This window comes from Thermobia domestica, chromosome 5 (genome assembly GCF_964235325.1).
Source record: "Thermobia domestica chromosome 5, izTheDome1.hap1.1, whole genome shotgun sequence".
NCBI classification, from domain to species: Eukaryota; Metazoa; Arthropoda; class Insecta; order Zygentoma; family Lepismatidae; genus Thermobia; species Thermobia domestica.
The window spans coordinates 160962595-160990454 of record NC_137458.1 but is presented as its reverse complement, the minus strand read 5'-3'; the positions used below and the strand labels follow the sequence as shown (position 1 = coordinate 160990454).

The following is a 27860-nucleotide window of genomic DNA, read 5'->3' as shown; positions in this document are numbered from 1 at the left end:
TCTGAGAAAATCGTTAAAAAAGTCATCTCCAAGAATAAAATATCCCTTGTATATCTTTTCAGGACAAACGAGTTATGCTATTTATGAAATACGAACAAAATTGCCAGAGTAATTATCGACAAAATCGTAGGGTAAAACTTGCTCCGAAAAGTAATATACCACTTCTAGCTTTTTAGGATGATGGAATTATACCATATCGTTAGGTTAGTTATGTAACATTTATTTATGAAATATGAACAAAATTGGGTCAGGCGTTAATGGGAAAATCGTCGAAGAGTAGGCTAAACTACCTCTTCTGAATGTTTACAGGACGAACGAGTTGTGTCATATTGTCAGATTATTAACCTTCCTACTACCGTGGGGTCCTATATGACCCCAAGCTTAGTTTAACAGTTTGTAACTCGCGTAATATATTACATGAAAAAATGAAAAAATTGGATTTTCATGTTTGTTTTGGAACTTCACTTTGGTATATTCTGATATTTTTTGTGTGTATGTAAGCGCAGGTTTCTCTACTTTTTGCACCGAGTACCATTGGGGTCATATAGGACCCCAGCAATTATTAATAACTTTTGTATTTTTTCGATACATGCCACTGATTATTCGGAGTGAAATTTGACCAAGTCACTCTTCAATTGTTTTCTCGAATGTATGAGAAGCACCATTGCATCAAAAAATCTATCTTGCAAAGACGTAGAAAAAAATTTGCATGAAGAAGTCACTGATTCTGACTTTTCGCCAGAAGATCCTGCAAGTGATGATGTTTCATCTAATGACGATTGTGAAATGGATGAAATTTTGGACTATAATGTTATAGATGAATATGATTCAGATTCATATCTAGATTCTGATGATAAGTGTATGCTTGAAAGAAGCAAAAATGATACCGCAACATCTCCACTTACAAGTAAGTATATTCTAATGGACTTCTACTTTTGTTGCATTTGTATTTTTGTCAATCATTGTTGTCAATTGATTTTATTATTTTATGGAAATGGTAAAATACAGTCCGATATACTATCATGTAGTATAAAAATCTAAAATAATGATATGCTTTGTTTTGAGTTTGACGTCACTCGATTATGCTGTGTAAAGTAAAGGAGACGTAGGCGTACTGAGTGTAGGGGAATCTGAACAAATTTCTTCCTTCCACTGTACTGCTACCAGGAATAGAACCCGGCCCTGGGTCGAAGGTAAGTGTGCTAGCCTCTAGATCCAGCGGGTTGCTGAAAATAATGAGAAATAGCTCTTAGTTGAAATCGTAGCCTTGCAATATCTGCTGTATTTCTTGTCCTCATCTATTAGTTTTCTGAACTTTCATGAAAGACACATTTCAAAATTGTTCTTTCATTTGATAGTATGATTCCCCTTTTCGTTATTTCCCTTTTCCCATCCTTATTCAATATTGTAGAAAAAGGAATTGGAAAAGGGTCCACGGTTATTCCACCTAGGCTAAAGGTGACGACAATAATGAGAATAAATGAAATGGCTGATAGAAGAAAGTTGGAGAAAACGGGTGAACCCAAGAAAACCCATGCACACTGTGTTCATTCACCACAAAATACACTTGGCGCAACCTGAAATTGAACCAGGAATCTTAGGCACCAGAGATGAAGGTGCTACCAATGAGCCACCGCGGCACATTATTCAATGTTGTGTTTCTGAATAATCCACTAAAATTGTTCCTAATGAGCATGATCAACTACGATGATAAACATATTTCTATCCTTGTTCTGATTTTGATTCGATTTCTGTTAGTCATGTTATTGCAATGTTGATTTTGCCTTTCTTTTATCTTATGAATTCGCATTTTCAAGTCGAAGAATGGACAATAAATCTACAATAGTAATCCACTAAGGACTTCTCAGGACTCAGTTTCCGTCTCTAAGACTACGTTTCGCAATATTATCAAGACTGGAAACAGGGCTTACCCATCAGGAATGTGGATACGGTTCAATCTCCTTTCGAGCACTTTATGAGACCCAATATTCTTGAAACTATTTTGAAATTTACAAACAAGGAATGCTCTATTACATATGGATATAAATGGGCGTATGTTGATAAGGGTGAACTTCAGTGTTTCATATTGATTCTTATATCGGCAGAAGTATTAAAAGCACACAATGAATGTATTACACATTTGTGGAATAAAGAAGATGACAGGCCTATTTCCAACAAATCAATGTGGAGAAATAGATTTACATAGATATCTCGATGCTTCCGGTTCAATGACACTCAACAACGAGGCAAAAATCATAGTTCGGGCAAATTATTTCAATTAGAGACGCTTTTGATGCATGTGGAAGTATGTTACAGGACGCATATATAGCGAGTAACATTACTATTGATGAACAATTAGTGTCATTTTGAGGACCCTGACCCCTCCGTCATTAGCTTCAGTGCTCTCAACGTTTTCATCATTTGGTTTTCACTCAATCTTGAATGGAACAGCAGAAGTAATCACAAATGGACAATATTTCTTCTTGAGCTAGCTAAGTCCCTAACTACACAAAACCAACTTCGGCGTTCAGAGTTCCCGTGTATATCTTCAGAAGCCAATAAATATCGAAAACGTGGTCGTTGTCATTTCTATGAGTGGTATGTTATGCAAGACATATGCAAAGATGCGAAACATACGTGTATAAGCAACACTCAGCTATTCTTTGTGTAAAATGTGACAGCGACTAAAACGACAGTATAATTTTGTACAAGTTCTTTTGTGAGTAGTTTGTTTCTTGGAGATCAAAATTTCCTGAACCAAAAAAAAAAAAAAAAAAAAAAAACTACTTCCCAGGTAAACAAAAATTTAGAGGACTGTTTTAGAATCGAATTGTATGTCTAAAATAGGCAATTAGACTGGAAAATTCAGCTATACTGCTAATCATCATCCACATTATTAAGTTTTCCTATGTGCATACATGTACTTAATTTATATAATTGCACTATGCTATCAATTTATCAACACATTAAGCATATTACGTGACCAGAAAAGCTAAGTTAATAACAATGTATAAACAAACACGATAAAATATAAAAGTGAACACCATTAAATGTTTTTTAAACAAAGAAGGCTGTGTTTCTTCAATAAATGAAATGGGGTCACCAGTGACCCCGACGGTATTCAGTGTAATGAAAAAATTCCGGTAGTAGCAGGGTTAAGATACATTTATTTATAAAATGTGATTGAGAAAATTGTTCAAAAAAATGCATCCCATACAGTAAATTACACCTTACGTATTTTTTCAGAGCAATGATTCATACTATATTTGTAAAAATACAAACAAAATTTTTACAGCCGTTTTTGAGACAATTTAATGATTTTAAATTTTCATCCTTCAGTAAACGACCCTTATTTTTAGGTGTCGGAGGATATAGAATTCGAAACGATAGTGTTATGAACACAAATCTCCGGGTGTAGATGAAATTCCGGCTGAGTTAATTTTAGCTGGGGGCGAAAAATTGTGGAACAAGATACACAAACTCATTCTCCTTATATGGAACAAGGAAGAATTGCCACAAGAGTGGAAAGAATCAATCATTGTTCCAATTTACTAGAAAGGCGACAAAACTGTAATAATTATCGAGGCATTTCTCTTCTATCAACATCCTATAAAATCCTTTCAAATATTCTGTTAGCAAGACTGACCCCATACGCAGATGAAATTATTGGAGATTATCAGTGCGGATTTAGACGAAATCGATCAACTATCGACCAAATATTTACCACTCGCCAAATACTCGAAAAAAAGTGGGAATACAATACCCCGGTACATCGACTATTTATTGATTTTAGAAAGCCGTACGACTCGGTTAGGAGAGAAACATTATACAACGTCCTTACAGAACTTGGAATACCGAGAAAGCTAATTAGATTAATTAAGATATGTTTAAATGAATCCCAAAGTAAAGTCCGGGTAGGAAAATTTTTGTCCACGAGCTTTCACGTCGAAAATGGCCTGAAACAAGGGGATGCGTTGTCGCCATTATTATTTAACTTCGTTCTGGAATACGCTATAAGGAAAATCAAAGATAGCAACCAGGACCTACAGTTGAACGGTATTGACCAGGTTATGGCATATGCTGATGATGTAAATTTAATAGGGGATGATAGGAGAACAATAGAAAGAAATGCAGAGATCTTATTAAACTCTTGCAGGGACATGGGTTTAGAAGTAAATGCAGAGAAAACTAAATACATGGAAGTGCGTCGGGACCGGAATACAGCAAATTATGGATGCGTTAAAATATTAAATAATACTTTTGGTAAAGTGGATAGTTTCAAATATCTAGGATCAATATTAAGAGAGGGAAATCATATTCACGAAGAAATTAAATGTCGACTCAAAGCAGGGAATTCGTGTTACTATTCGGTTCAAAATCTCTTGTTGTCGCGAATTCTGTCGAGGAATTTGAAACTTAAAATATACAAAACGATTATTATGCCTGTTGTTCTGTATGGCTGCGAAACATGGTCACTTACTCTGAGGGAAGAACATAGACTGAAAGTATTTGAGAACAAGATCCTGAGACGAATATTCGGACCCAAGAGGAACGGGAATGGGGAATGGCGGAAACTTCATAACGAGGAACTACACAATTTATATGATCTACCCAACATTGTTAGGGTCGTCAAGTCTAGGAGGCTTAGGTGGGCGGGTCATGTAGCTAGAATGGAAGAAAGTAGAAATGCTTTCAAAGTCTTGACTGGAAGACCAATCGGAAAACGACCATTAGGAAGACCTAGGCGCAGATGGGAGGACAATATTAAGATGGATCTCGCAGAGATTGGAATACAAAGTAGAAACTGGATGCAGTTAGCTAAGAATAGAAGTCAGTGGAGAGCTTTTGTGAACGCGGCATTGAACCTCCGGGTTCCATAGGCCATATAGTTAGTTAGTTTTTTTTAAGTGTTATAAAAACTTTATGTCTAGAATTCGGTCCAGATACGTCGAACAGTATGGCCTCTATTTCAATACATGAAAAAGCGTGACGAACCGACAGACGAACAGATGGACAGACATGAAAATTACTTTTTCGATATATGGGGGCGTGAAACTTGAATTCATTGAAATCTCGAATTCGATTTTTATCACTATTACTACAATTTCTTCTTTCGTCGCTCGAACGTGAAAACGAATAGGAATACAACGACACATAAGGTGATAATTTGTAATTCCCAAAATTTAATGAGTTACGTTTAATGTGTTGCCGTGCTAGAAAAAAAGCTTATGCCTGTTTGTTATATCATTTTAATATAAGTTTTTCACGCTACTATATAATGTAGAAATATGGTATGATTATCGTTCATATTCATGCTATCTTTTGGAAATATTCGTGTTCCGCATACATAGATCTGTATAATTTCGCTTCCTTCAACGAAAACCCATTCCTTACACAGACTTATGATTGCATTTTGAAATCGTGTTTTTGTCGTCGTTAGAATTTAGTAAATATAAGCATAACACTCAAATTAGTTTTTGACTTTTACAGAAAACCAAATTTCTGTAAAAAAAAAAAAAAAAAAAAGCCCAAAAGAAAAAAACTGCGGCTGACTTAATCCCCATCCTCCTTGTGCAGTGCATAATAAAACGCAAGTGTTATATAAATTATCCCCTACTCTCATTCGTTGCCGCTAGCGCAAATTATAAATAAAATTTTTTTAAAAATCATTCCTATAAATCAACAAGGCCATCTAATCAAAGTAAATAATTTTAAAAAAATAAAAATTAAAAATAAAGTAATTGTTTTTAAGCACTCAGGTTGTTAAATATATAATTTGCTTGTAGTTTAATCATAATAATCATATTTGTTTAATCATAATACATAATACTCGTAATTTTAATCTCACGTTAAATTCTTAGCCGTAATCGCTCGTAACTTTACAGTGTATTATAAAGATCTATACATTATTTGTTTTAATTTTTTTTTATTCATTATCTTTACGGCAAGCACTTTTCTCTTCCCCAATATCTTTTCAGCGGCCGGTGAAAACGGGAATTGCTTATATAGTTTATAATGACCTTTCGTGGGTGCTAAGAGCCACAAAGCCAAAGTTTAAAGCAAATGGTTAAAAAAAATGTCGTCTGTTAGCAATCCAAAATAAATCGTCCTATTCCCAATAAACCCACAAAGGTCGGTCATAATTTCTTGCAATTGTGGATATGAAAAAAAAAAGAGAGAGAGAAAGAAAGTCAATACTCTAAAAAGAAAAAAAAACACAAGCACACACAGACAAACGATAATTTGACATCAGCTTTTTCCTTTCTTCCTTTTTTCACGACGACAAGCATCATTCGATGTAACGTCATGTCGATATAACAAGGGGTAAACTTGGGAAGACTGTCAAGGTCGCGTATGTTATTTTTCCTGTTCTTGACACACAAATCCGAAGTGAGTTGTCTGCTGTTCAAGAACGGGCAGGTAACATACAAGACCATAAACTGAAAACAATAACTGTTTGCAATAGTACACGTATTCTAATAATGAATAAATACGTCGATTAAAGGATACTATCAATAAGTTATTTCCTTATTATACTGTTTCGGTTCTTATTAACATCAAAGTTATACACTTCCAATAATGTTTTGTTAAAAAAAAATGGGGTGGGATAGGATGGGATTCGATGTGGTGTCAAAATAATAAAATATCCACGAGTCCGCCACTCTATCCACCTAACCACAGAGGCTACGTTGTGTTTGTTCTTTTTTCTTAAGAAATAATCTTCATAACCATGGTGCGTATCGCTTCGAACCTTAACATAAGAGTTTTTCTGTTTAATTCTATATTTTCGTACGACATCTTAGTTACAGAAGCTAATTTATATTTGGCAGGCAATCTACACACTAGGTTTTAACCAATAAATGCAACATTTTAGTTCAGTATCCAGTTCCTTCATCCATCTCCTCGACTTCCCTACTGAATTCCCTCCGCAATCGTGCTGTACTACTGAAAAAATCCCTATAAATCATCGTTGCCAGTATACACAAAACCGAGCATAATTTTGTTTTTTGTTTATATTTTTATTATTTTATTATATTTTTTGGAAATATCTCCTTAGATGGATTGCTCTCTATTATCTCCACATACTAATAACTCAATTTTACCCATAAACGTAAGAAAAAAGGAATAAATACGGAAAATCGTGAGTTACAGTATACGCGCATTTTTTTTTTTTTTTTGCGCATGGGAGTACATGCAGATGAACTGCAGATGAACAATACATTAATTACAGACGTTATTACTTCCATTGGTCTATTATATTTTCTTCTTTACGCTTCTTTTAAACAGCGTTGCTAACTAATTAAGCTCACAAAGGTAAAATTGTTAAAAAAATCTAACATTATGAAATCAATATTCCGTTGTTGTTTTTGTTTCTTCTCTTTCTTTCTTTCCTTCTTTCTTGAATCTGTCTCCGATTATGAATTTGATCAAAGAGGATTACAAAGAATAGAAGTATCAACAATTATAGTATTATTTGGTAATATAATTTATTAACTATATTGCCATCTGTAAGTAAAACTCTTAAATAATATAATAATTAATAACGGTACTGGAAAGATATAGCCCACAATAGATATGAATTAGAACAATATGCGAGTGAAGTCTTCTCTTTTTAATCATTGTTTATACTTTGTTGCACTCTTTATCATTTTCCTGCACTGTTTAAATGTTAATTTAAATAGGGCAAGGAACTCCTTCTTATAAAGACAATTTTTTTTGTTGTATTCTGTTTATATCCTACACGTCATAAAATTTAGGGATAGCTCATGTCTTATTGCCTTTATTCGTCTTCGGTTGAAGAGTGATATTTCTTAAGAGAATTTGAGGAAACAAGTGGTAAAGATTACCTCTAACCAGTTCTTTCGAACTTTGTGACCAGCGAAAAGAGAAAAGTTTATGTTAAAACCCAACAAAGTAGAATAAAATTATAATTACTGTCATAATGGCAAGAAGTAACTTTAAAAACTTTCATGGTGTTTGGACTGGGTAAAGCGGATATGTAAATTTAGTAGCATAACAAAAAATGTTTACAACTCAGAATGAAAATACAGTAAAATTGAAATCAATTTAGAACCTATTACTTTTAGAATTATACTTAGAACGTGACAACTATTAGGGTACCAATTATTATTAGAGTTATGGGGGTTAACGACCGGCATGTTAACGTTGCATGCACCATAAGTCAAGGAAGACTAATTTCTGATGCACTACCAAAATTATTTCAGATTTAATTTATAATTTAATACAAATAACTACTTGTAATTGTATTTTAGAAAATTTTAAAATGATGAAGATAGAATTAATTAGTGCTTACACAATTTCCAGCTAATACAGTTTAAGATTTACCATTACAATGCGTAAAACAATATTCTAATTTTGAAAATACAATACTTTCTGCTCAGTATTGATTCCTCTAAATTTCCTGTAAGAGCAATTCCCTTAACTACCTAGATAGTAAGTGTCCCAATTTAATGAAATGACTAATTCGACTTAATAAATTTGATTGACTTACCTCTACAATCTGCTTCTGTTTTTGCCTGTTCTACTCTGGTGAATGTATTATTTGGACACATTAAGCAGGAAAGTTGTCCTTCCAGTGGTTGATACAGACCTTTTCCACATGGCTGACATTTTTCTGAGATTACATTAAAGAAAGTACCCACCGAACATAATACTGAAATAAAATTATAAGGAAATTATTATTCAAAAATATTTACTGCAGTATATTATACGTATATTTTCACAAATTACAGATTTGAGCTTATTTTTTGTATGATTTTACTAAAATCAATAGTAATCACGCTTTAATTTATGTATATAACTTCTCTCCTAAATAAAAATAAACTGTGTAGTTTGCGAAGTTTTATTAATATTTCTCGCAATTTCTGGATCTAATAAAATAAACATATAATTGTTCTTCTTAATTTTCAAATACACAGTAAATTGTTTATCCATTGTTTCAGAACACGCAGAAAAATCAATGTAAACAGTCTACAAGCCACATTTCTTGTGGAAATACAGGTGAACTACAGGAAATACATCTTCCTCAACAAAGGGTGCAAAATCAACCTTAAAATGGATTTTGGAATTTGTGTAGGAAAATTGAATCAAGTTTTTGCGGTGCCTGCCTTAGTCCTTGCCTCATGTATATAAATATTTCCTTCTGGTGATTGTCAAGGAACTAGAACCGCCAAGCTGCACAACAAAAAACTCAAGAACTATCATAGCAACAAATTGCCAATGTGCAGGCCCCTGGATTGAAACATATTTTATAAGACTTGCTTTTCTCTCGAGATGGTATACATAAAAATATAAAATACAAAAACGTAATGATAGTATAGATAATTAAGTAGACTATTCCTAAAATAACTCACGATCTCGAAGGAAAAATGTAAACTCAAAGCATAGTCAAATTTATTCATTCTGAAGGTTGACTCTTGAGTACATTTACACACATACATACGAAAATTATTATCCGAAAATATTTACTGTGATATATTGTATTTTTGCACAAACTATACTAAAGTTATTTACAAAATTACGGCATAATTAGAAGAACTTGGCTAATAAACACAACTTCAGTATGGAATTTAGGCATTTATTAATAGTGTTTTCAAACATTTCGCAATAGCGTCAATTTTACTTCTATTTAAGTACTAACAGGGGCATAGGATATATGTGCTCACAAAAACAAGTGAAAATTTTGTTCGATAATTTTATTTAAACAATCTTGACAACAACAGTAGCTACGTATAATACTTACTAAATCTTCTGGTAAAGGTAGAAATCAATGTAAATATTGTTTATACATGAGTTTTGCTAGTAACTGAACAGTGTTATGTTCAAACTTCTGATTATAACACAAAATCTACTTATTTATAATAAGTTTGTTATACTTAGATTCTTCTTCATGTTTATAAGTCCCTATCTAGTTTTCCCCTCTATTATCTATTCTCGCAACAGAGTAACTGAATGAGAGGCTACTTACATATAAGGATGCAAGTGCGCCAATGAGTGCTTCAAGTAATGGGGAAAATCTCACTTGCTTAAAACCTCGCGGAAAAATTCTCACCTAGCCTAACTCTAGTCTGATTAAACCCTTGCCGTCCAAGATATCGCAGGGCGAAATCTCCTCATAGCGATATCTTCAGTGTATAATGTTCAAAATATATTACAATTACTTCCATTAACGGACACCTTTCAATAACATACACCTCCATAATACAGACGGGTCTTTTATTACAAGAAGAATATATGTATCGTTACAGGACAGGTCCATCTGTTTCACGGATATTCACAGATAGGAACACAGAGAGTTTCCTTTTATTACATAAACATTTTAGTAACCTCTTCATCACGGACATAAACTATTCCCACTTCAAACGTACTCGCACAGAAAACACTTTCTGCAATAGTAAACAGAAAATTCATTTCAAATGGTTTAGCCACTTTCCGGAGATGATGAGACGTAACATCGATTTGAATGTGCAAAATACAAAAACTAATAAAATTTTCCCTTCCCCGTTAAAAACGGAATTATCGAAAAACGTGCGATACTTGTTGACTTATTTTTAATGAGGAATATATGTTACGAGTTTCATCTTTCTAACCCAAGAGGCTCGTTAGATTCTATATTTTTGGTTATAAATTTTGAACCCATGTAATTAGGTAGAATACACATTTTAATCAAATTGACATATTATTAAAGAACAAACTCCATAGCTCTGGATAAGTAGCTTAACAAATAAAACACAGTTCTGACCAGAGCAGAATGAAATATATTAAAAAGTATAGTTTAGTATTAGTTGTAAGTATAGTTTTTAATATATTTCATTCTGCTCTGGTCAGAACTGTGTTTTATTTGACATATTATTATTATTATTATTATTATTATTATTATTATTATTATTATTGTTATTATTATTATTATTATTATTATTATTATTATTATTATTATTATTATTATTATTATTATTACTATTATTATTATTATTATTATAAAAACAGTTTGACGTAGCCATTAACGATATTCAAAAATTCATTTGAAATGGATCAAGGTTTTTTCCCGTGATATGATCACAAACAAGATTACTTTCATTTCTTGAAGAATCTGGACAAAAATATGGAATTGCCACCCTTCCTCTCTTAAAAGCGAAATTCTTGAAAACTGGGAGACGTTTCCACTTGTTTTTAATGAGGAGTTTATACATAAAGAGTTTCATCTTTTTAATTTAAAAGAGTTGTGACACATTAGATTTTTTTGCATGAATTTTGAATTTCCGGTAAAATTCGCACTTCATGATTATCAAACAATGTAACTAAAATAGATTCAATTAATAACATTTCTCCTAAGTTGTGTTTATTTTACAATTATATATTCATTCATTTTGAACCATCATTCTTTTGTGCTTCAAGTATCTAAAGTAATATTTTCTGTCCCGAGTTACTTAAGTCATTATTATTATTATTATTATTATTATTATTATTATTATTATTATTATTATTATTATTATTATTATTATTATTATTATTATTATTATTCGGACACCAAGGTTCTAGCCACGTGGATTTGAGCTAGGCAAGATTTTGGCACGAATTTCGGTGTGCACCGTTGAAAAATTCTCTTTCATTATATTTACAACCACTTCATAATTTTTATATTATGAATTTTGTAACATTAAAACAATATATGAAATTCTTACGTGAATAAGTGTTGACTACAAAAATCATAGACTTTCTCGTGTCGTCTCGATTCTTCTCTCGAAGATGAGATGACGATTTTCATATTTCTCATCTCGCCTCAAATTTTAAAATGTATGAACTCGAAATCTCGACTCTTGAAACAGTAATTTTTCGAAGTGAATCCAGTATTACAAGAATTTGGATTTTATTCCTCAATTGCAACCAAAAGTGGTGGAAATCAACTACCACTACCGATTCTAATATTAATTCTCATAGAGCTAAAACGGCAATAGGAGGCCACAAACAGTTTCTCATTAAGTATTTCGATTCCAAAAAGAGATTACTTCTTAGCTTTACTCTTCTACTCTCGTTAATCCAGTTTTACTATTGAATGCGCATAGTTTAGAAGTCGTTCATAGTTTCATAAATATAAAACAATACTTACTTGTTATGGTACGTAATTATATTTTATTAAATTCATTACGTTTTGAAATAGTTTTCTATCTGTCAAATTTACGAAGACACTGTCAAGATTGTTTTTCAACTATCGGAACGTTTTAAAACAATGAACAAATTTCATTTACTAGAACCAGAGGCGAGGGGTTCATATAAGCTTTGTAAGCAGTTCATATAACTTAAAATCATGGAAGCAATAAAATTGTTTTTACGAAGTTCAGAAATCTTTTGGTAAATGCACTCTTTTTTTCTTAGCCATTGTGGTAGTAAACTTTTCTTTCCCTGCCAAGAGGAGTTGACAATCCGCAACACTTTTCTCTACAATATTAGCTAATACACCACCACACCCAATGGAGTCACTTGCACTGAACAGAGTTGCTAGATACTGACACCACCGGTAGGTCAACAAACCAGGATGCAAACAGTCATGTACGCGTTTAGATTAAGACCCTTTCTGAAAGTGCTTTGTGTGTGCGTAACTTTTTTTTTTTTTTTTGCTTGTTTGTTTACGATATATGTAGCTACTACGCTGGTTCTTGAAGGCTGGGGTGACGAGTGTAATTGTATTATTGACAATGTATTAAGATACTCTTTGAGGGCAAGACCATCTGTGGATAAATTGGCAATAATTTCCAAATATTGACCTACACCTTTAATATGTGACTTGACAACTAAAAGCAATAATTTTCGTCACTTGAGATAACAACTATAATCATCTAAGTGATTGTCCATTTTTTTAAGATAAAATAAAACGCTAAACTATACTGTTGAGGATGGCTTCTTTTTTCGTGTAAAAAGTCTTCTTCTGTCTAGAGTAAGACTTAATTTAGCGACTACAAAAATTTAAGATGATGTTGAGAGAGTCCATAAACTATTGCAAAATCGAACAGCTTCCGAAGTGGCATTAAAAAGGTTTCTAAGGTTCTCGAATAAATTTTTCATTAAACGTTCAATATAGAAATAATACAAAGAAACACAAACACAATAAACTTGTCATTATTATTATTATTATTATTATTATTATTATTATTATTATTATTATTATTATTATTATTATTATTATTATTATTATTATTATTATTATTATTATTTAGTGACTTCAGTATGACTTCACGGAAAATCCCTTAACGAAATATGCTTTTAAAATCTTCAAGTGGGGGAACACTAATTTTTAGGAATTACAAAAGAAAATATTTTCCAGAGTACTGTTAAAGGAAAATCGAAGTTTTTTATTATTATTTTAATAAAAAAGAGATAATTTTGATACAACTTGATTACATGGTACGAAATATATGAATGAAAACACTTATCATCAACCTTTCTACTACCGTAGAAAAATATAATTTCAACATGTATTTTGAAATGAAATTAAATTTTTGAGTTTTACGTCCCACGGTTATGCCGGCTAGGCTAAAGGAGACGGTGATGATGAGTAATGAATAAAATGGTGGAATGAAGAAAGTGGGAGGAAACGGGAGAACCCCGAGAAAACCCACGCACACGGTGTTTGTCTACCACAAAGTTTACTTGTCAGGAGCAATGTTTGAACCCGCGACCCCATGCACCATAGGTGAACGCTCTACCACTAAGCAACCGCGGCACATGTATTTTGAAGTTAAGAAAAATTCTTACACAAGACTTTACTACGAAATCATTGACACATATCAAGTAAAAATAAAGGAATAGTTTTCTGATTTTGTTAAACTTTGCTTTATTAACCACTTGAGCCAAAAGGTTTGCACACTTGTCGTCCTCATTGTTTCATTTCCTGGTTTGAGAAACTTATTTAGGCAATTTTATTATTTTCTTCGATGAAGACTTCATACAGGAAAGTGTCAGAGATATTTAAATATTTATATTAGTTGAGATTTTACGACCGACACACTTCCGCAAATGACTATTCTAGCCAACTTAATAATTACAATTCCCAGTACCCATTCCATCATTAGAAGATCACTATCTGCTTTAAAAGGGATAATAACATACCAAAGGAACATCCGGGATCTACACTTGCAGTACTTTCTATTGAAAAGAAACGTCTATGCGTTATGAAACATCAACTGAACTTCTATGACAAAGTGATTGAATTGTTTGCTGTAAAATCAAGATCTTTAGATCTCAGTTACAAACAGTAAGATGGATTCTTCATATCAGAAGAAACATTATTTTGAATATTGTTGGTGACTTGTTTGTTGAAGTTAGCGTCCCTTATCACCATTTGAGCACTGTAAAGCATTCAATGTTTTTCCATCAGGAACTGAAGCCTTGATCACGTATAACAAAGGTGTGCGTGCTGAGCATGGAGAACTGATTGTGTTGATATCTTTTGACATATTAGAATCATTTTTATCAGTAAAGTATATTTATTACAATATTTTTCGTTAAATAAATCGAGATTTTTTTGATTTAACATTCATTATTTTGAACTCATTTATTATCCGCATTTTCAGGAAAGAAATTTGTAAATAAAATGCAATAACACAGGGAAAGTAAATATAACCTTCCTTTATGTCTATATTTCAGAACCGCCAATGCAACGCATGGGCAGTCATAAAATAAGACAATGCATTTCCATAACATTCAAGATACAAGTAATGGAATGTCATCACCACGCTCCGGCCATACTACAGCAGCACGAACTTGACAGAGCTGGATGAAACCATGAATCATATTGCGAAGAGAGACTATCATGTTAGAATAAATCCCCCTCTTGGACCGTCCGGTTGATAGATAGACGCCTTATCGAATATGCTTTAACAAAGAAAAGTAAATCTAGTTATATATAAAGGGAAACTACCAATAATTATGTAGATCCACAGTTTATTATTAACAAAAAATGGATTGAAGTTTCAACATACCTGCTAACAGTAACTGAATTAATTCTAATGCGTTTGAACTAGGAAGTGAGGACGGTAATACGAAATAACCTTACGACTTACACCTGGCGAAGGAGCACGCTTCGCCACTGACTAGAACGATATGGAAGTATATGTTTTCTTTGCATTTTCAATATATAAGTAGGAACGAAATACAAACCTTTAAGAACGCTGAAGAGCAGCACTATGAACTAGTAATGTGTCATGTGCTTTGCAAAGATTAAAGGACGATGTTAGAATTGATGTGTGTGATTTTCTAAGATTTAAAAAATGTATAGGATTTAAATAGTACTATTTAGTGAAATATTAGCATTTCTTTATTGTCAAGAAATGTCAATTCAAATCACTTACTACCTCACATGCTCTGACAAAGAAATTGCTCAAAAATAAAGTACACCTAATAGGCATCGATTATTTTATAGTACAATACTATAAAATTACGCAAAGTGGCCTCGCGTAGCGTAGTCGCTAACTCTCGCCTTCGGTGCGAGCGGTTCCGGGTTCGATTCCCGGTGGGAGCACACGGTCGAAAAAGTGTAAAACGTTTTTTTCAGGCCAGCCACCCTGAATGAGATATTTTCCTGGGTATTCCTCATTCACATCAGGCAAATGCCGAGGTGGTACCTAACTTATAGGTCCCAGACCGCTTCCTTCCTTCCCCAATCCTTTGTTCCTTCGCTTTACTTCGATAGTGTGATCGCCGAGACACGTCATCATTCATATGTGACGGGCTAACATGGCCATAGATACCTATGAAATCTAATTCCTAATCTTAATCCAACTAACCTTAAACCTTTATGGTTTTAACCTATTTATATTAAATTTTGGTAAGTAAGAAATGTAATTGACAATAGAAGTAAATAATTTTGTTGTTTAAGAAATAATAAGTTGATATTTTGGAAAATGTGGTTCACAACAAAATATGACTAAAATATTGAAAATAAATCCCCACACGTCTAGTATAGGACATATAGACACGTAAATATAGGTTCAAAAATGTTTTATTTATATATATATTGTTCTTTAGAAATTGCAATAATAAAAACACATTAATATTTTCTATTTTATTATTTAATAAACAACACGATATGGAGTATATAGAATGTGACAGAAACATCTTATAAAATAATATTAAGCCAAAAGATAATGTTACACATTATTTAAACTAGTTTTATAAAACACTATAATTTTAAATAACGTAATTGAAAATAAAAATTCATATTAAGTGTTCTCAAAGTCTGAAATTAGAAAGAGCTTTTTCTCTATAGGAACATTTTTGAAATTATGTCTCTTATTCATAACACACAGTGATTCGATTAACACTCGATTGATGATAATAGGATCAACGTAATAACAAACGTATCTCATTCTAGATACCATACTGTCTGCTGCAGATTTACTATTTTCTAGGTGTAAACCATGACTTTTAATTGTCTTTAACAATGAAAATTAAACCATGACAAATTTCAGTTTCGCAGAGACCACTCAACACTTCCCCCTAAACGTGCCAATGCTTTTACAACCTAATGATCACGATATTTTCCCACAGTGGGATAATGAGCCTAATGCAAGTTGTATTAAAAACAGACTGAATATCCAGCTTCATTATAATTCAAGAATTTTGGGACACTTTGAAGTAAATGTGATAATAAGTAAATTTTGCATACAATCAAATCTTCATTTTCTCAATAAATACTGAATTAAATAAAATCAAGAAAGTTAATTAATGAGTATAGTATGCAAAATAATCGTTATAAACTTACCACACCTTTCACCCTGAAGCACACTGCCAGGCTCACAAACAAACTCAGGTATTTCTTTGCTAAACACTAGTTTCTCAGCGCTAAAATTTTTGTTTCCAATTGTAATTACAAAATCACCATGAGCAATCTTTTCCTCCAGCGAGTATCGCATTGTTTCCATCCCGCTTATCAGAACATCCTTGGGATTGTCCATAACTTCAGATGAAAGCTGTCCTGATCGTTAAAACAAACAAAAGTCCTTGAGATTAAAAAACTGATAATATACGAAGCTTTTATGAAAGCAGTAGTAAGAAAAAAATACGCAAGTAAATTTAAGGCAAATATTCATTAACACAATTTAACTAGTATTAGGCCCCATTGTCTTTGAGAAGAAAATATTTTAATATACTTATATTTGCATTATCTTCATATCGTAATGTCCTACGTGGTGTTGTATACTCCACGCTTATGTTTACAAACACCACTACTTGGGTTTACAAGAGGATTTTACACACCAGATGGATCCACTATCACCTGCAGGCGACGGACTTCTGGCTCCTCCCACGAAGCAGACCACGACAACGAAGCAGCAGCGTCACCGCCGTTCGAAGACCCCTATAAATTTGATGGCCAACAGCGGACCTGTACCAGTTCTCTGGTGTCCCTCCTTCTGTTTGCAACGGAACATTAGGAGTACCCTAACCCCAAGCCTCTAGTCTGCAAGGGACTCTTGGCTTTTCCTTTCTCCTGGCCTTGCCTGCTACGGGGCTCTGTCGGGAATCCTAACCTCAGGCGCTTAGCCTGCTACGGGGCTCTGTGGTCATCTAACCAACCCTCTGCTTGCCAGGGAGCATTGGGATCCCTAACACCACTCTGCTTAGCCTCCTACGAGGCTCTGTGGAGATCCTGTTTGGAACCTTGCGGTCAAACACTACCTATATCTAACTTTGCAAACTTAGAGGAATTATCTTTATAGTATTTTTGTAAAATACTGTTTATAGCGGAATTTTATAATAAAAGTCGGGAATGGGAGTCGATTCTTGACGCTCTTTTTATTAACGCTCTACCTACAACCTACATGGGACAGAGTTTTACAGTATGCTCTTATATATACGTACTAAAATGAATTTTAATCATTACAACATTACCAATTACATAATATGCAATTGGTCTGTCACATGCGTTTACTTCAGTCTTTAAAACTTCTTAATATAACAAAGGAAATAAAAATACTATGTAGAAAAACTAGATAATTCTAATGTATATAATAGAAAAGAAGTTCTTTCAAAGTTGTCAAGTTATATATTATACACCCATAATCCTTTGTGTGTAAAAATATTTAGTATTTTTGCGTCAAATAAAGCCAAATATAGTACGTTACTGTTTTATGAACTTCTTTATTTAAAGTGAACTTTCTTCTTAAAATATTGAAATTTCTTAAATATAAAAACCTGAGGTCAATTATAAATCAAAATCAAGTATTTGTAGTAATTAACGAAGTATACTTTATACTTTTATCTTTAATAAAGATAGTTAAATCGGAAACAGTGTAATACGTCAAAATCACCTTGATATATTCTTACACTTAGGTTACGTTAGTATTATGCAACCAAGGTAAGTTTCAGGACAACACCAAAGAAACAATACATGTAGTAAAAGCTAATAATTTCTTGATATTATTGCACACACTATTTAGTGAATTTCTACTTACCTATCATAACAAATCGAATTTCAATAGTAGCTTTTCCGGAAGAAGAGAGTATTGCTGCATCGGAGTGCTTTGGACTGTATGTTGAAAATTGTGATTCATTACCCTAAAGCGCAAGAAGAAAAGGGCATATCAGAATCATCTCCATTAACACAAAAAAATTAAGATGATAAACGAAATAAAGTATCCCCTTGTCACACAGATATTAATAGAAAATAATGATAACAACCATATCGTGTAATTTATTCCAGTCTTCAATATCCTGCAGAGTATAACTACGGAATATAAACTTAATAAGACACATAAATTTCGTAATTTTAATTTGAAGAACTGGACATTTTTGTTGTTCGCATATCTAAATATTTATCTCAGTACATTGGGTATTTCTAAACAAATAGGTTCAATGCTGGGTAAAATATTGATGCACTAAAATAGAAGAAACATATCTAATTCTTAAGTTTATAATTAATTAAAAAATAACAATCCTCACGTAAACTATTAGAAATGCAGTAATAAGTAAGAAGTTTCATATAAGTTTAAAATGCGTTAAAAGCGTACTCTTAAATATGTTCAGTATACATTCTGGCAAGAACAACATGAAATAGAAAACATTTTCATAGAAAACAAAATTTGCAAGATTTTTTAAAAACTTTTGTCTTCAAAACCGTAGTTTTTAAAATTAAAGGAGCAGTTCGACTTAGAAATGCATTTTTTACAATTTATTTCCATTTGTAGAGTTGAAAATTCTAAAAAGGCATGGTGTTTGTTTGATCGCGATACGTTCAGTCGTTAGCGAGTAACAGAGGAAGAAAGATTTTGTGATGACGTCACAGGTGGGCAAGGAGCGAGAGCAGGCTTACTTACTACACAGTGCCAAGCATTTCGTTTGTGAGAGGTGCGGTGGCACGTTCTAAGTGCGGTTTCCTTTTCCAGAACTGATTGCAAAGGCTTACAAATATCATCTGCATGTAGAAAATGATATCTGATGGTGGGCTGTACAAACGTTTTTATAATATTATAAAACGTATCCTATAAAGCATGAGTTCAGCGTTTCAAAAAAAAAAAAAAAAAAAAAATCGAAACCAATATGTAAATAGATGGCGGATGAGATTGCTGCAACACCTAAGTACCTTTTCTTTAATCATTCTTCCGATTCTCAAACATAAGTATGTTCATTTTCACGTTTTGTTGCCATTTTTAACGCTGACCCTATAATTTTGTGCTTCAAGGTATGTACAGGAGCGCAACATATGAGGCAAAAATGAAATAACATCTGTAAAGTTTGCCAGAATACGAAAAACACTTCACCGGTTAAATTTCTTTTATTCTCATAGCTGTCCGCGGAACAACTCTCATCACCCGCTCCATCATCATTGTCACATGATACAGAGAAATTAAACGATGGATCAATGTCTTGAGGAACAGTCATCGTCACTGATTCCTTCTGCAAGCAAGTATATTTCACTCCCTAATTCACATTGTATAGCTCATTTCTTAAGCAGTATCTTCAGAATCATGAGTGACATCGTCTCTATTACCCTCTAATGCCTCGTCTTGACTACAACCGTCAATTGCGTCTTGTACGATATTTGTACGTTGGTAACTGGACATAGATCGGTGCTTGTTCAATGGCTCGGATTTTAAACCTTTCAATAATATACTTGGAACAGCATTCTTTCTCAGTTTGCGTGTAAATAATTCTTCTGGCATTAGCCAGAAGTGGATCTAAACGGTAAAAACTCAGGGGGGTGAGTCAGAACCCAGACTATGATATATATATCATGTTTACTAAAAACTTTCAAAAATATCTAAATAATAGCTTAAATCAATTTTGTCACTCAAAAACTGGGGGCCTAAGCCCCTGGCCCCAGCCTAGATCCGCCACTGGCATTAATTTGACTTCTCGAAGGCAGGCTCTTCAAGATGTTTGGAACACGAGTGATTTTATTTGGTACATTTTTTCCCATTGATTTTCTTGGGCCATAATTTATATCGATCTGGTGATTTCCCACGACTTAGAAACGTAAGAAAAGATACTTTACGTCCTCAGCTTCAATTGCACAAGAATTACAACCGAAAACACAGCAGGTGTTAGGCATTTCTACTTCACTTCACAGACACAGCACGCGCTGTACTAACACGTGTTTTCTACTTCACACTAGTATTTCTTTCGGGAAAAAATCCGTGGGGGGAGGGACACTTAGTATTCGAAGAGGCACATTATTTTTACACAGTACTATTATATTTATTACATTATAGACGTATTATTTTGGTCTCCTCCGGGGGAATCTCTCAGAACTCCGGGAGACAGTGCCACCCTAAAAACTTGTCTGGAAGAAACACTGTTCCGCACAACAAACGTAATTACTGCTCTCTCTCTCTCTCCCTCTCTCTCTCTCTCTCTCTCTCTCTACTCTTTTTTACACTAATGCTATAGGAAAAACAACTAACAAAAACTTCCTTCAAGAATTGAACACAGAGAAAGACTGCTAAGAAATCCAAAACACAATCTATTAAATCCAATGCACTATTACCCTGGTTCGATCCCAGCTCGCGCTGTGTGGACTTTGTGGTGGACAAACACCGTGCTCGTGGGTTTCTCGGGGTTCTCCCGTTTCCTCCCACTTTCTTCATTCCACCATTTCACTCATCTCTCATCATCACCGTCTCCTTTAGCCTAACCGGCATACCCGTGGGACGTAAAACTTAAAGTTTCATTTCGTTATCAGTTGCGTACAAGGGAGTGGTTGCTGACTCACATTGAGTTTCTCGCGTATCCCACCCATGACGTCACCATCTACGACTTATCAAAAACAAATGCCTGTAGAAGCTGAACGAGACGGCCTATCAAAATATAAAAAAAATACGGGTCTCTTATTTTTTGTTTCTCTTTCTATTGCATCAAACTTGTTTTTAACTCGAACTGTTCCTTTAATTATATTTCCTTGTTAAACCATTCATTAGGTAAACACAGAAAGACAAATACTATTAGAAATACTTACGTTAAGTGTTTTATATACTTTCTTGAGAGTTCAGACAACAACGTATATCAATATAATATTTGAATCAAAATTCTAGAAAAAGTATTTCAATATTAGTTTTGAAACATGGGAAAGAAAAAGGAATTTAAATTTACTCAGCGTTAATTTGGTAATATTACAACTGGAACATTTCTATAACCCTCCGGGATGTTATATTAAGTCACGATGATCAATATCATGAGACAAATATTCTCCATATCCCCTATATGAAGCAAAAAGTTATAACACCTTTTGTGCATTAAAAAAATGGGGAAAATAAATGTGCAATATCCTTATTTAAAGTGGTTGTTTGGTAAAAACAGTATAAAAACAGTGTATTATTGAGTATAGTCGTCTAAGTGAGGATCAAACCTATTTCAAATTTATGTTACCTAGCCTTAGCCTATCTTTAATGTGTATATATTGATGTTTTATTTCCTTCGTTATCAGTACAAAATAAAGTCACATATGCACAATACAAATTAAGTTAATTCAATTTCATAGCTAATAACTTGATAAAGTAATTTTTGACTTACATTAGTTTCAACATTTCTTTTCTTTCTTGTTCCTAATACTGTGTTGAATTCTTCTTCAATAACAGATAACAAAATTTCGCACGCAGTTTCCATATCTTTTATATTACAAGTTAAATTCTCTCCACACACTTCAGGAAAATTTTCTTCTAGTTTCTTCTTTACATGATTTTTCACCTGAAACAAGGAACTTCGATACGTCACTAAATTATGCTAATACATTCAAAGTTTCAAATATCTACTTTTTATTTATTGTTAAACGAGCTAAAAATAAACTAAACTCTTACAACTAGAGATGTAAGGACTTTTTTCTGGGAAATTTTGAGTTTTTTCGAATATATTAATGAAGAAATAACATACGTTCAGGCTTTCGTTTTCTATTGAAACATGAAAAAAAATGAGTACTGTATTCTAAAGAGAAAGCACGAAAAATTCAGAAGTCGAAGAAAATCGGTCATTCGATAGAAAAAAGGGCAGTTCAGTGGATACAGTGGTTATTCTAATTCCAACAGATTGCTTGTAGACCTAATAGAATGATGTTCAATGACAAAAATGTTCTAGTCAAAAATTTAATAGTACTAGTAATAATGTTTTGGAAATGTTATATTTAGACTTCATAGAATAACTTATCATTTACAATTAAGCATAAACTAAAACTTCAATTATAATATGTTTTAGGAGCTCAAGACACATTTCACATACACTGGGCGCTCACTGAATTGCGACCACTCCTTCACACAAGAAAGTGTGGCCAGCAGCCATGCTGATCATATGACCACCTCGACTGGCAGTATTGCAGAGAAAGAACACACTCGAGGCTACACGTTGACAGACAGCACATTGTTATAATAAGATGTGGGCGGGATTCATCCGCATTCCAATAGGGTATGATTGTGGGTACCCGAGCAATAGGTGCGTCAATAGCCCACACAGCAACACTTGTCGGATGCGCCCGTTCCTGTGAAAAAATGGGGTAACGATCTACAAGAGAGGGGAGTGCAGGGGAGAACGGAAGTTCAAAACGTGGGGCGAGCGTCGTGTCAAACAGCTCGTGACAGCCAAACAAACCATCAGTGTCTGGGAATTACATGATCAATACAATGATGAATGCACAACACCCATAATATCCCACGCAACTATATTGCGTACGCTGGCACGCATGAAGTTTAACAGCTGACGACCAACTCCTTACGACTCGTCACCGCCGACTTCATCGTGTTGGGCACAAGAATACGCTAATTGGACCGTGGGTGATTGGAAAAGGGAATGTCGGTCCGATAAATTACGGTTTGTGCTCCTCCTTTTAGATGGTCGTGTGCATATGTGGTGCCAACAGCACAAAGCTATGGACCTCTTGTGCATGGGGCGCGCTGGGGGCGGCTGTATAGTTTGGGGATTATTCTGTTGGTATGGATTGGGACCATTGGTGTGCATGGACCACAGCGGGACATCCGTTGTGTACCTGCAAGTGTTAGAGGATCATTTAAACTCTACAATGCAACACTTCTACCCACACGAAGATGACAGTTTCTAGGACAATGTGCGATGCTACCAAGTCAGTACTGTACTTGCTTGCTTAAGGAACATTCCACGGAGCTGCAGCATATGAATTGACCCCCTAACTCACCGGATCTTAATTTTATAGAACATTTATGGGATGTTGTGGAAAGAACTCTTCACACCATGACTCTTGCACCGACATCTGTGGGCTCATTGTGTATGCAATCAGGAAATATGGTGTCAGATCCCTGTGGAAACATGTAAGCAACTACCAGAATCGATGCCATGCCGTGTCCAGGCCGCTCGCTGAGCAAAAGGCGAACCAACAAAGTATTAGGTACGCGGTAGCAATTTAGTGACCACTAGGTGTAGAATTATTCGAGGAAAGAGACAGTTAAAGACGATATCTACATATTTAAAAAAAACTAATATATTGATGATTTAACAATAAAAAACGAAGAAATTTTGTGAATAATGAAATTTCTCTATCATGTCTAACATTATGTCTAAAATGACAGTTTATGGCTTCAATATTGTAAAATGAATTCATATTTGGTTTTGATAATAGAATATCAGAAGCTTACAATAAAATGGTTCCCGAGCAAAGAACAAGACGTAAGCGACATTGTGTTCTAAAATAAAAGTGTTTTGTATCTGTTTTTTTGGTTTATGATACTTTTTAATTATCTGCCAATTTGGATTTAGATAACTCGTTAAACACACATGATAAGATGTGTAAGTTTAAGGTATTTGGTAAAGTGGTCAGGCAATCAAAACAGCACCTATGAATATCAAAACAAACGAAGAAAGCTAAAACAAATCAAATCAAAATTAAAGCCAATCAAATATATAGAACTCACAAGTACTGGTTGTTCTAAAGGCATTTTTTCAATTGTAGAATCCACTACATGAATAAGAAAATCGTAAAAAGCCAAAAGAATTACAACTTTCGACTTTTTGTTAAAAAAAAAAGACTTATTTTATGGGGAAGAAATCTCCAAGCTAAGGATGAAAACTTTTTTGCATCTCTACTCAAGACATTTAAAAAATGAAATGCAGACAATACTGCACACTACAATTTTAAGTCTTCATTTCTAAATATTGTGGTAATGTAAAATTGCAAATTTTCCATTTTCTCTTACACATTGATCTACACTCTTACAACACATTCTATCTTTTGGAAGTTTCGCAAATGAAAGCACGTATGCTGAAACATTTTAGCGATTGCAAAAGTATAATATTTTTCGGTACCTCTATGTGATGCTCTATAATCATAAGAAGTAACTGTAATACACGATTATTTGTATATTGTTGTTTCTCATAAATTGTTTCAAGCCCTGTTTTCTCTTTGATATAAAAGTTACGGCTGCATCAAATTAGAAGAAATTTATAAATATCACTAAAAAAAGCAGCGAAAATAGTTAATATCAGTGAAACATCAAACAAATTTGATTTGTTGGGTAGCAAACAGATGAGCAGGAAAATTTTGGGAACAGCTCTCTTTTCCTTTTTATGTACAACAAAAAGGATAGTTTTATGTCATTTAATCTATGTTACACCACAACATACCTGGGGAGAAGGCGTAGCGACCGAGGAAGGAGCTATGGCGTAGTAACTGGTTAATACATATAAAATTTGTATAACGAGAATTAACGTTTATGAAAAAACGACATTTAGAAGTGCTAAAAGCTTTCTTAGTAGATAATTCACTTCTTATAACAGCATTACAAAAAAAAAAAAAAAAAAAAAAAAAGAGTATGACAAACGCTGGTCTCGTGAAAATTAACCTCAACTTTCTTTTTTTATCACAGAGAAACATTTTCGACTAAAATGTAGGCATATAACACAAAAAGTTAAAATTATTTTAATTCTGACTTTACCGATCACTAACGGACATGCAACCAATTAGTTATGAAATTCGAACTGAAGATTGTTTTCCTAATATAAGATGTCTTCCTCTTTTGCTTGGCATCTTGATCTACTATTAGTTACTGCTTTCTTGTTACTTGATAAAATATATTGAGAAAATTAAAAGAAATTATGCATGAATTTATTAACATCACTTTATTGAGTTTTTGAATACATTTGAAAAAAGAAACAACTAAAGTATATCGATAAAGGGAACAGATTTTTTAAAATATAAAAATGCATATTTTGAAATATATCATGATTCTCAACTAAACAAAAAAGTTCCAACATTTGAAATTTATTAGCATATAACTAATTCTTATTTATAATGAATGAAAAATTGTCAAGTTAGTTAGTTATGTGTAATTGGCGTTTTAAAAATATTTTGTTTCTTCATTTATTTGAAGTTTAACTTCTTATGAGACGTGAACTATAATTTAACTTAAAATCTGAATTGTGTATACATCCCCCGGCATCTAACCCTGGTCTTCTAAACTAACACAGGAAGTCTAATCATGCAGTTACAAGCGATCTCTGAACTGTTTAGTGCATATCAAAGACAATTTGATTGATGTCTTTCCAAGCAGTTTAAATCGAATTTGCATTGTAGATTGGAACGAAATATTTTAACCCTAAGAAGTAAATTTCGTTTTAATAAAATTTTTATTTAAAGTATTCTTTAATAGTTATGGAAACAAAATGTATTATATATGAAATTTCAGCTATCAATCAAATTGTGACATTACATGGCTTATGTTTATCGTTATTTATACATGTACTTGTTAAGTTAATGTTACCTGATCAAGAATAAATGGATCCTGACAAATGGAGTCTTCACTGTCCATATAAATAACTCCACTTTGTTCTATTGTATTTGGCACTGCAGTCACTAAAAGAAAATGAAATAACTTTCATTAAGTGATAAGCTCTAAAATGTTTCACATACACTTCAAATTGTTTCTTAGTTAATCTCAGAATTTCAGGGTTTTTAAATCTCGGATATGAAATTCCTTCTTTGAGATGAATGAATGACCTGTTTCTACTTTTGACTGTTTACTTCTTCTATTCGTGAAAGAAAGCTTCAAAGTACCATCTTATGTTAATTCGTGAAAAAAAATATTACATTAAGATTACATATTAATTTATGATTACATTATAGTACAAGAAACATATGAACCTAAAAGTATAATTTGTACATTTTCGCACATATCACAAATACACAAAAAGAACCCGAGTATAATTGAATCAGTCGTTTTGAAAAGGTCATGAGTCACAAAAAACAGCGTGTTCGCATTGAGTACACTTTTTGTTGCTATCAATTGCTCTAAATAAGTTGTACATTTCGTACAATAACAAGAAAACTCTACTTTTTCAAACAAAGGTCGAACATTTCATGTCTAATAGGAGTTTGAAAAAATTAATTTAAAAAAAAATTCCCTAACTTTATTTTTCTGACTCATGACTTGAGATGCAAGGGCTCGGAAAAAAACCGGCTTTTTTGGAAAAAAACTCGGTTTTTTCTGCTTTGCTTTTTTGCTTGGGAAAGTTTGGGCTTTTTTCAAAATTCTGCTTTAAATCGATAAAGCAGACTTTGTTTCGCTTCTCTATAACACAGAAAGTCATTTAATTAGTGGTTGATGCCGATAATAATATAAAACCTCGAAAGTAAACCACGAATTTCGAAAAGATATTTTAAACAATTTTACTTCAACATTTTTACATTATGAATTCCAAAGGATTAACCAATGTATATAATAAACACATTTTAACCTCCTATATACAAAAGTAAGCAGAGTTGGCAAGAACCATGGTTGTTTCTGAAAATGCCAAAAACCCGTTTTGGGGGGGCAGTTTAAACCAGGCTTTTTTGGGGTTTAAACCAGGTTTTTTGATTTAGATATTTTGCTTTATGTATTTATATTACATATTCACAGAAATAAGTTTGTTTCACCTTGGTGTTATTATTCAACAACGGGGTTATGCTGGAAGAGGTCCCATAAGCTTAAAGAAGTCCGGTCAGTAAATTTCTTAAATTGAGAAACTCCCGCCCTAGCCATCGGGAAAATCCCGTCATTCTTTTAAATGTAAAACAATAACGGGAAAATCCTGTAAAATTTAATTAGCATGTAAAATTTAAAGGTCAACGTATTATAATCAGTACGCTAAAACTGAGTGACACACAATCATAGTCAACGTCTTACGAATAAAATCAGAAAAATAAACACACTGCTGAACAAGACTGCACTTATTTAATATAAAAACACATTTACACGTGACGTTTCGATCTTCTATCCAAGATCCTCATCAGACGTGAGTGTACGTCTGATGAGGATCTTGGATAGAAGATCGAAACGTCACGTGTAAATGTGTTTTTATATTAAATAAGTGCAGTCTTGTTCAGCAGTGTGTTTATTTTTCTAAAACTGAGGTATTAA

At 33.2% G+C, this 27860-nt stretch overlaps 1 protein-coding gene across 5 annotated transcripts in view; it reads right to left on the bottom strand.

Annotated features, from left to right (window-relative positions):
* LOC145686217 (sushi, von Willebrand factor type A, EGF and pentraxin domain-containing protein 1-like) overlaps window positions 1-27860 on the bottom strand; it is a 290964-nt gene that overhangs the window by 104012 nt on the left and 159092 nt on the right. For all 5 annotated transcript variants that reach the window (XM_081759278.1, XM_081759275.1, XM_081759276.1 and 2 more), the window contains exons 13-17: window positions 26223-26314; window positions 22021-22194; window positions 18468-18570; window positions 16778-16990; window positions 8513-8674 (exon numbers count right to left, since the gene is read on the bottom strand). In XM_081759278.1, coding sequence (XP_081615404.1) covers window positions 8513-8674; window positions 16778-16990; window positions 18468-18570; window positions 22021-22194; window positions 26223-26314 — 744 coding nt within the window. The remainder of the gene's footprint in view (window positions 1-8512; window positions 8675-16777; window positions 16991-18467; window positions 18571-22020; window positions 22195-26222; window positions 26315-27860) is intronic.